General features: G+C 41.7%; 1 protein-coding gene across 1 annotated transcript; it reads left to right on the forward strand.

The window, feature by feature from the left end:
• Nucleotides 1–8,529: 8,529 nt before the first annotated feature.
• LOC149164514 (uncharacterized) lies at nucleotides 8,530–9,015 on the forward strand. The gene has a single exon (XM_089429506.1). The coding sequence runs from the start codon at nucleotides 8,530–8,532 to the stop codon at nucleotides 9,013–9,015; it is 486 nt and encodes a 161-aa protein (XP_089285632.1).
• Nucleotides 9,016–9,378: the final 363 nt, after the last annotated feature.

A 9,378-nucleotide genomic window follows, 5' to 3' on the forward strand; every position in this document is an offset into this window, starting at 1 on the left:
TGAGCCAGTCGCTCAGCTTCTGTAATGCGCTTTTGCCCTCTGATGGTTGGCGCTGCATGAGTGGTCTCTTCCACTCCATGAACTTAATCCTGTGGCTGATCCACGTCCTGAAGCTCATCCTTAGGAACTAATAGCTCCTCATATGCATGCAAGTGTGGCTCCCTCTCAAGCGAACACTTCATGGCTTTCTCCTCCTGAAATTTTATATCCCGTCGCACAATAGTCTTGCGATTGTCTGGCAAATACACACGATAGTTGTGGGGCGTATCAGTGTACCCCACAAATATCCCAACCTCTGCGGTCGGCTCCAGCTTCTTCCTGGCATCCTTCGTCACATGCATGTAAACGTTAGAACCAAGAATCCTCAAATGAGAAAGATCAGGCCTCTTACAAGAATAAGCCTCCTCGGGTGTACTCATTCCAAGTATCCTGTGAGGACAACGGTTCTACACATATACTACAGTATTGCATGCTTCCGCCCACAAGTGAAGGGGTAGGCCCTGATCATGCAACATCACCCGTGCAGCACCCACAATCGTTCTGTTCTTCCGCTCAGCAACCCCGTTCTGCTGTGGGTTATGGGGAGCTATGAGCTCTCTTCGAATCCCTTCTGCACTGCAGAAGTCCTTGAACTCGCCAGAGATGAATTCACCACCATTGTCGCTCCTAAGAGCCTTCACCTTCTTCCCCGATTCCTTCTCGACCAATGCTTTGAACTCACAGAACTTTGAGTATGTCTCGCTCTTCTTCTGCATGAAGAAGATCCAACACTTTCGAGAGAAATCATCAACAAAGATCACATAATACTTGTGCTTTGTTGTTGAAGCTACTGAGAAAGGTCCACACATGTCTATGTGAATTCTCTCAAGGATCGTCGTGGTGCAACTCTCCTTCTCGTGAAAGGTGGCTTTCACAAATTTTCCCAAAGTACACCCCTTGCACTGATCTGACTGCGCAAGAGTGCCTTTAGGAAGCCCAGTAGTGATCTGCTGCAGTATCTTCAAGGCTCCATGGTGAAGGTGGGCCAATCCCCTGTGCCACAGCTCGCCATCATCCCGGCTCACCAATCCTTTTGCCTTGCATGCCATTGCTACGCAGCCATCTACGTGTAACTGATAAAGGTTCCTGACTTGAACCCCTATCTTCTGGGTTTCTCCAGTTGTCTTACTGCGCAGGAAAGCCTTTCCCTCGCTGAAAACAACATCATATCCCTTGTCTTCTAACATCGCCACAGAGATAAAATTCTTCTTCAATCCTGGAACATGAATCACTTCCTTCAATATGAAGGGTTTACCAGACTCCCTCTCAAAGGAAATGGTACTGATACCGGTCGCACTGTATCTACCATCATCGCCCATCTCGATGTGCACTCCAAGATCTTTCTCATCCAGATCAGAAAACAAATCTTGATCTCCTGTCATGTGAAAAGGCGCACCACTGTCCAAGAACCATATCGATCCCATCACACTTGATAACAAGCATGCAATCAGCGAAAAAACAAGCTCAAACTACGAGGCTAAGGCCTCTCCCGCTGCAGATCCAGCAGCTTGCTTATTTTTCTTCTTCTGCGGACAATTTATGGCATAATGTCCGTGCTGGTGACAGTGAAAGCACTTCACCTTGGACATGTCCTGCTTCTTGCCTTTCGCACCAGAATGAGAAGCTTTCTTGTTCTTCCCCTTCTTTGCTTTGGCAACCAAAGCGCATTTTTCTTCATCAGTTGCCTTTGATGAAGATTCGTCCCTGGTATTCCGCCTGATCTCCTCTTACACAAGATTCGACCAAAGTCTCTCCCATCCTGGCAATTTCTCCCGACAATTGACAGAGTCCTGATAGGAATGCCAACTCTTCGGAAGAACAAGAAGAGCCAAGCTCACCAAGTCCTCATCATCGACAGTCACCCCCACACTTCCCAGCTCATCCCGGCATTGGGTGAACTTCGTGAGATACTTGGGCATACTGTCACCTTTCTCACACTTAATGTTTCTAAGTTTATCCTTGAGCGCCAACTTCCTCTGGTCGCTCTTGCTTTGGAATAAATCTATCAACGCTTTCCACATCAAGTATGGAGAAGCCTTTCCATGCAGGCTGGACATAATGTGATCCTTCACGCCCTCCAACAGAATCCTTCGACACTTTGTTGTCTTCTTTTGCCAAGCATCAACGTGAGCAGCATCAGTAGGCTTTGGGACATCATTGTCTATGAACTCCTTTAGCCCATTGTCATCTAACACTGCCTCCATCCTGTCTTTCCATGCAATATAGTTCGAGCTGCCTTCAAGGGCATACTCCAATCGCAATCCGTTGAAAGACATTTCAACTTCAACACCAAGAACACACTGCTGCAAATTCGAATTCCACCAGATCAAAACTCAACCGCTTCTGATCTAAAATTCGTGAGAACAAAGTATTTCTCGTACAAATATTGACTGTATGGGCATTCACCGGATATCTCACCTTCAAAAAAGAAGGATGAATCCAGAGGCTACCTGACCCGATTACAGACTCTGCCTGAAGAAATAAAATGTAAACACTTTATGAATAATAGATCTGATGATCAACTCTACTCCGATACCATGTAGAAATTTTGAATAATATGACACTTATTCACAGAGATTATCCCGATTATACACTATTGCGGAATACATGCATAATACATAACCTCCTCTACGTTGATCATCAATTTTGCAGAATTAAAAACAATGAAACATCAATCGCATGCGCACATTAACAGTATGTAACCCGGGGAAAGCATACAGCTGAAAACCCCACACTATCTATATATTATAATGATTGAGAACATGTAACAATACATAGTACAATACTCCTCACAAGTACTCAGTACTATCTCCACCTGTTACACACAAACTAGCTCAGATCTGATGCCTCAAATCTCCTCCACTGTTTGCCTGCCTCCACTGCGCAATCCTGCATGAGAATAATGATGAATGGAATAACCAAACTCGTATTTTCCTTGGCTGAACCATGCAATCCTCATTGGCAATACTCAATCCATTTATTGTGCAAATCTCATGCACAACTATAGTCACAACTGACAACTGTCTTTCCCTTTCACTCACCTCTAACACCTGTCTCCAATGAACTGTCCATGCACTGAGTTAACTGATGTATTCTTTAGTTTCTTTATGAGTTAATAATTAGTGAATTAATTAATAATTAATTCACACAACTCATCACTAGTGTATTCTGCAGTTAGACTAAATACAACTAGTTCAACTGAACACAACTCCATCAACTCCTCAATCAACTCCACCAAACTCAATCACTTGAGCTCTAACTGAAGTCCACCATGCAATAGCTCAACTGACCCATAGGAAAAGCGTATTTCTTTCTGACAGCTGCATGTGCCACATTTGTAGCTCAAACTGGAGTGCTCCAAGAGGATAAGATAATGTTTATAGTCCAAATATTATTAAGAGCTAATAATATTCGAATGTTTCTATTTTTAGCTTGGCAGTCTAAAAATAGACTCCGCCCATATGTCTAAAAATAGAAGTCCATCTATTTTTACCAACATGACCAATCATCCACAAATAGCATCCTGCAACTCATAGACCATGATCCATATGTCTAAAAATAGACATAGTCTAAAAATAGACTTTGCGCCAAAAATAGCCTGCGGGCTCACTTAGTGAAGGCGACTCCTTTCCACTAAGCTCCATCATCTTGTTGCATTCTCAACAGAACAAGGATTGTTAGGACAGTTCACTGGGTTATGGCCATCACCCAAGGCTATCCAAAAAAGGGTAGAAAGAAATTGGTCGGCTTCAATAAACGGGAAAATCTTGATCAGGTTCTGCGGCAGAGGATATTTCACCTTTCATTTCAAGAGAAAGGAGGATCAAAACTTGATATTCAGAAATGGACCATATTTTATGGACACAAGGGGGATGTACCTGAATAGATGGGCACCAGAATTTGATCCAGAAATGAATGTCCCAAGTGATGTCCCTGTATGTGTTAGACTGACGCGCCTCCCCCTCCATTGTTGGTGAGACGACTTAGTTAAAGCCATAGGAAACGCAGTGGGGAAGTACATCGACAGATGCGAGCCAAAGGAAAACATGCATGCATGCGCCCGAATATGTGTTGAAGTGGATCTAGGGAGAGGACTCCCAGAGGCTATCAAAATCAAAGTGGACCAATGCACGCACTTTCAACAGTTGGACTACGAGCAGATCCCCTTCAAATACAAGGTATGTCATGAATATGGCCATTTCGCAAATAGATGTACAAAGAGAAAAGAAAATGAAAGTGAAAAAACGGAGGACTTAGAAAATAAATGGGAACAGGTCAAACGAAAAAAAACAGTAAACAAACAACCAAATCAGCCTCCAATACAACCCTCAGCACCCTCCGAAGCTCAACCTCTCTCGCCAAATACAGACCTGGCCACTGCTAACCCATTCGATCCACTGGATCTCTCTGCTCCCTCATCCCCTGGACCCAAGTCTAGATCTAGATCTAGATCCAGAACCCCTCACTCCCCCAACCCTTCTCAATCTCCTCACTCCCCTAGAATCTCAAACCCCCACCACTCTCTGCCTCCCTCAGTAGACAGAATCTTAACCAGAAAGCAAGCAAAGGAAGCATTCCCAAACACTGAAAACCAAAAAAAAGTGGGAAGGAAGACAAACAAGGAACTAAGGGACGAAGCAGCAGCAAAAGAAATGGCTCTAGGAACGCAACAACCTATGGATACTTTCCTAGGAAAAAGCACAGGGAACAATGAGAAAAGTTACCAAAAGGGGAAGGGAGCCATGTACCACCCAGCAGGTAAATAATGATAATCGTCTCCTGGAACTATAGAGGAATGGGGACAACTATTAAAGAAAATGCAGCAAGAGACATATTAGCAAATGAAAACCCAGATATCTTAATGATCCAGGAGACAAAGGCAGGCAACCAAGACACTGAAAATATTAAAAAAAAATTCAAAAACTATGAAGGGGAAGCTATACAGGCAACAGGAGCGTCAGGGGGTATATGCACAATATGGAAAAAAGGAATATGGGAATTAACCCAAAAGAAAACAGATCAGCATTGGATAATAACAGATCTCAGGCAAACCAACACAAAAGAGAGATACAGGGTCATAAATATATATGCCCCAATCACTATAAGGACAAAGAACAATGTTGGGCCACATTGAAGGAAATATTAAAGGAAACACAAGCTGGGAAGGTGATTTTAGGAGGAGACTTAAATCTGGTAAGAAGTATTGAGGAAAAATTTGGAGGAATTTATCAAACGGACCCCTCCAGGAACTCTCTAGAAGAAATTATGGAGCAGCACAGCCTTCTGGACATTCCCCCAAACAATGGGAAATACACCTGGAACAACAAAAGAGTAGGTAAAAGCAATATCAAAGAAAGGCTGGATAGAATCTTAATCCAAGAAAGTATAGCAACAGGTTATAGCTCTATCAAATCAAAAATCATTCACACCACTGCATCAGATCATAAACCAGTAGCAATAATATTGGGTAAAATGGAGAACCAAGGTCCACTCCCCTTCAGATACAACTCAACCTGGGACAGCAACACAGAAATCAGTGAGTTAGTTAAAAAAATATGGGAACCAAGAGTAACAGGTTCACCTCACTACATATGGGAGACAAAAATTAAAAATGTAAGAGCCAAGTTAAAAGAATGGGCAAGATCAAACGAATTAAAAAAGAAAAGAAAAGAAAAAAGAGCTCCAACGGAAAATGGACAGCATGCAAGCGGAGAAAGAGGGCAAAGAAGAAAGCAAGCAGGATTACTTAAAAGAGAAAGAAATCTTTTGGGAGATTTACAGGGAAAACAGGAAAGAAGAAGAAGAGGCCAAACTGAAGTCAAGAAGTTTATGGCTCAAGGCAGGTGACAAGAACACTTCTTTTTTCCATAATACTATGAAAATCAGAAGAGCTAGAAATCAGATAGAAAAGATCCAAGTGGAAAATCAAGAAGTTAAAGGAGTGGAAGAAATAAAAAAAGCAGCTCACAAGCACTTCAAAGAGCTACTGTCAGCCACAGAAGAAACGGTTGAGCATGAAGAAATCTTGCAGCACACAAAAAAGAAAATTAAAAAAGAACAAAATGCAGATTTGTGCAAAGAACCAACAAAGGAAGAGATAGTGGAGGCCATATGGAGCCTGCATCCGGATAAAGCACCAGGGCCAGACGGTTTCACCATAGCCTTCTTCAGAAATCACTGGTATACAATCAGAAAGGACTTCATAAGAATGGTGAAGAATGTATTAAAAAAAAAAGAAGATGGGAGGCAATACAAAATACCACCACTTTCAATAGGTTCAGGCCTATCTCTCTATGTAATTCTTCTTATAAGATTATAACAAAAATACTGGCAAATAGAATTAAGAAAGTGCTGCCCCTAATCATATCAGAAAATCAGGGAGGGTTTGTGCCAAATCGGCAAATTATTGATAATGTCATAATTGTTCAGGAAGTTGTCCACACCAGTATTCAAAAGCATGAAAAAGGTATGATAATTAAATTAGACATGGCAAATGCCTTTGACAGAGTCAGCCACCCATATCTAATGGTTGTCCTCCAGAAACTTGGCTTCTCTAATGAAATAACAGGAGTGATACAGGAATGCATCTCCACCCCATGGATAGCCCCACTCATAAATGGAAGACCCAGTGACTTCTTCCAAAGTACTAGAGGTCTTAGGCAAGGTTGCCCCCTCTCCCCTTTTCTTTACATAATAATGGCAGAGACCTTAAGCAGAGCTTTGGAGGCCCAGAGGAAAGAAAGAACTTTAACAGGGCTGAGAATAGCAAAAGGAATAAAAACTATAAACCATTCCTTGTTTGCGGACGATACTCTGTTGCTGGGAGGAGCATCAACAATAATAGCCAGAAGATTCAAAAAAACACTAGATAAATTTCTTCAGGTGTCAGGTGGGCTATTAAACAACACAAAATGCAGGATCTATGGCTGGAATATTCCGCCTAGAATCATGCAAAGGATATCCCAAATCATGGAAATCCCAGCACAAGAGAAATGGAGCCATTTCCTCTACTTGGGACTCCCAATCTCAAAAGAAAGCATGAAAGCAGAAATATGGGCAAAACATATTGAAAAAATGCAAACTAAGATAAAGAATTGGGGAATGTTGTGGTTAAACATGGCTGGAAGGGTGATACTAATTAAAGCTCTCCTTGCGGCACTACTGATTTATCAATATGCCATAATCATGGCACCAGCAAGCGCCCATAAATAGATGGAGTTAATCTTACGAAGCTTTCTGTGGCAAGGTGGGAAGCAAGAAAACAAGAAGTTCAACTTGGTAAGGTGGGAACAAGTAGTGTTACCATATGAAAAAGGAGGGCTATCCATTCGGCTGCCTGGACTCATGAATGCAGCTCTTGGAATGAAAATAGTGTGGAGACTCATTACAGGTAAAGAAAGCTGGTGGAAAAAAATCCTCATTAACAAATACCTGGATGGATCTAAGGAAAAATTGCTGAAGGGAAACATTCCAATCAGACAAAGTACCCAAGTATGGAAGCTAGTCAAAAAAGTAGTTCCATTAATGAGCAGCCACATCTCAAAAATTCCAGGTAACGGAAAAACAATTTCGATTTGGGAGGACAGGGTCATGGGAAAAGACCAAATCCATAATTACCCGGAAGTTGAAGGCATACAAGAATGGCTGAAAGGAAAATGATTAGACACTCTACACTCAATCTCGTTATGGAATCAAAAGGAATGGCAGGAGTGGAATATCCTAGCCATACCAGCAAACCTGGAAGGACAATGGACAAAAATCAAACAACATTTAAAAGGGGCAGCTCCAATTCACTATGATGAGGAAGACAACTATCTATGGGATCCAAGCAACGGGCATTACACAGTTAAATCTGGATATAATATCCTCCAAGAGCAGATTGATCATCAGGAATGGGACTCCTGGAAACTAGCTTGGAAATCTGAAAGTTTGCCAAAGATAAAAATTTTCATATGGACCCTTTTAAAAGGGAAGATTTTGACCAGTGAAAATTTTAAAAAAAGGGGCTTCCAAGGGCCATCACGATGCCCTTTATGCCAGCAAGCGGAAGAAAGCATTCAGCACTTATTCCAAGAGTGCAAATTCTCAAAAGAGTGTTGGGAGCAGCTTGTACAGCCACTGGAAATTAACATAAATTTCGGAAAACCAATGCCGGAATTTCTTAGAACTCTTGAGAAATCATACCCTTATGTAACAAAGAAGAAAGCCACAATTATAAGAATATGGAAATGTATACCAACAGTCCTATGTTGGCAAATCTGGCTGACCAGGAATAAGTGCATTTTCAAAAATCAAAACCCAAGAATTGGGAAAACACTCTCAAAAACTTGGGGACTGACTTCCGAAATTCTCAACGCAAAAGGAACGGCACCAACGGACTACAGTACTCTCCAACAAGAGGAAAGGGACTGGCTCAGCAAAGCCATATTAGACAACAATGGTCAAAAGGGACAGAGGAAAGAAAACTCAAAAAAAAACTGGAAATTAAGAATGACTGAAGAGGAGCTGGAAAGCTGGAAAAAGCTTCAGAACAGACATTGTATGCACTTTGATGGAGCCTCAAAGAATAATCCGAGAAAGGCAGGAGCCGGGGGAATAATTTATGATCCAAATGGGGAAAAATTAGTCACTTATGAATGGGGACTAGGACAAATGTCAAATAATCAGGCGGAAGCATACAATTTACTGATGGGAACAAGACTGATTAAAAAAAGAGAAATCCAAAATCCTATAATTATAGGAGACTCAGCCATCATAGTCGAAGTAATGGTTCAAAACAAGAACCCAAACAATGAGTTTATGAATAGAATCATCAAAAGAATTAGAAGGAATTTAGCAGGCTCCGGAAATGCAACCTTCAAGCATGTCTTGAGGATACATAACCAGCAAGCGGATCACCATGCAAATCAAGCTGTAGAGAAAGAAGAAGGAATGGTCAGAGAGAATCAAGAAGAATATCATCACACTGTGCCATAACCACAATTGAAAAATGATAAACCAAATGTTTTAGAATATCAAGGGACAAAGCAGGCGAATAAAAAGGAAAAATCAAAGTATTGAAAGCAAAACAAATCTAAGAATCCGCAGCCAATGAAGAAATAAAAAAAGCCCGGCCAGTCAAAAAACAAATCATGACAGCAAGGAGGTGCACATGAATGATGTCAGTGATGGCACCCCGAATCACAAGATTTACGAGGGAAAAATCAGCAACACTGTGAAAAATCAAGGCAGAAAATCTAGGGAGAACGATCGCTCACGAGAGGCAGCCTCCAATTGCAGACTCAGGGAAGGCAGAATGGGCTATAAGAGAAGCGGCATAGTAGCTATCAGCAAGCATCA

The sequence above is a fragment of the Pinus tabuliformis genome, chromosome 5_1, assembly GCF_031772625.1.
Source record: "Pinus tabuliformis cultivar Carrire ecotype Pingquan chromosome 5_1, CPIR1, whole genome shotgun sequence".
Classification (NCBI taxonomy): domain Eukaryota; kingdom Viridiplantae; phylum Streptophyta; class Pinopsida; order Pinales; family Pinaceae; genus Pinus; species Pinus tabuliformis.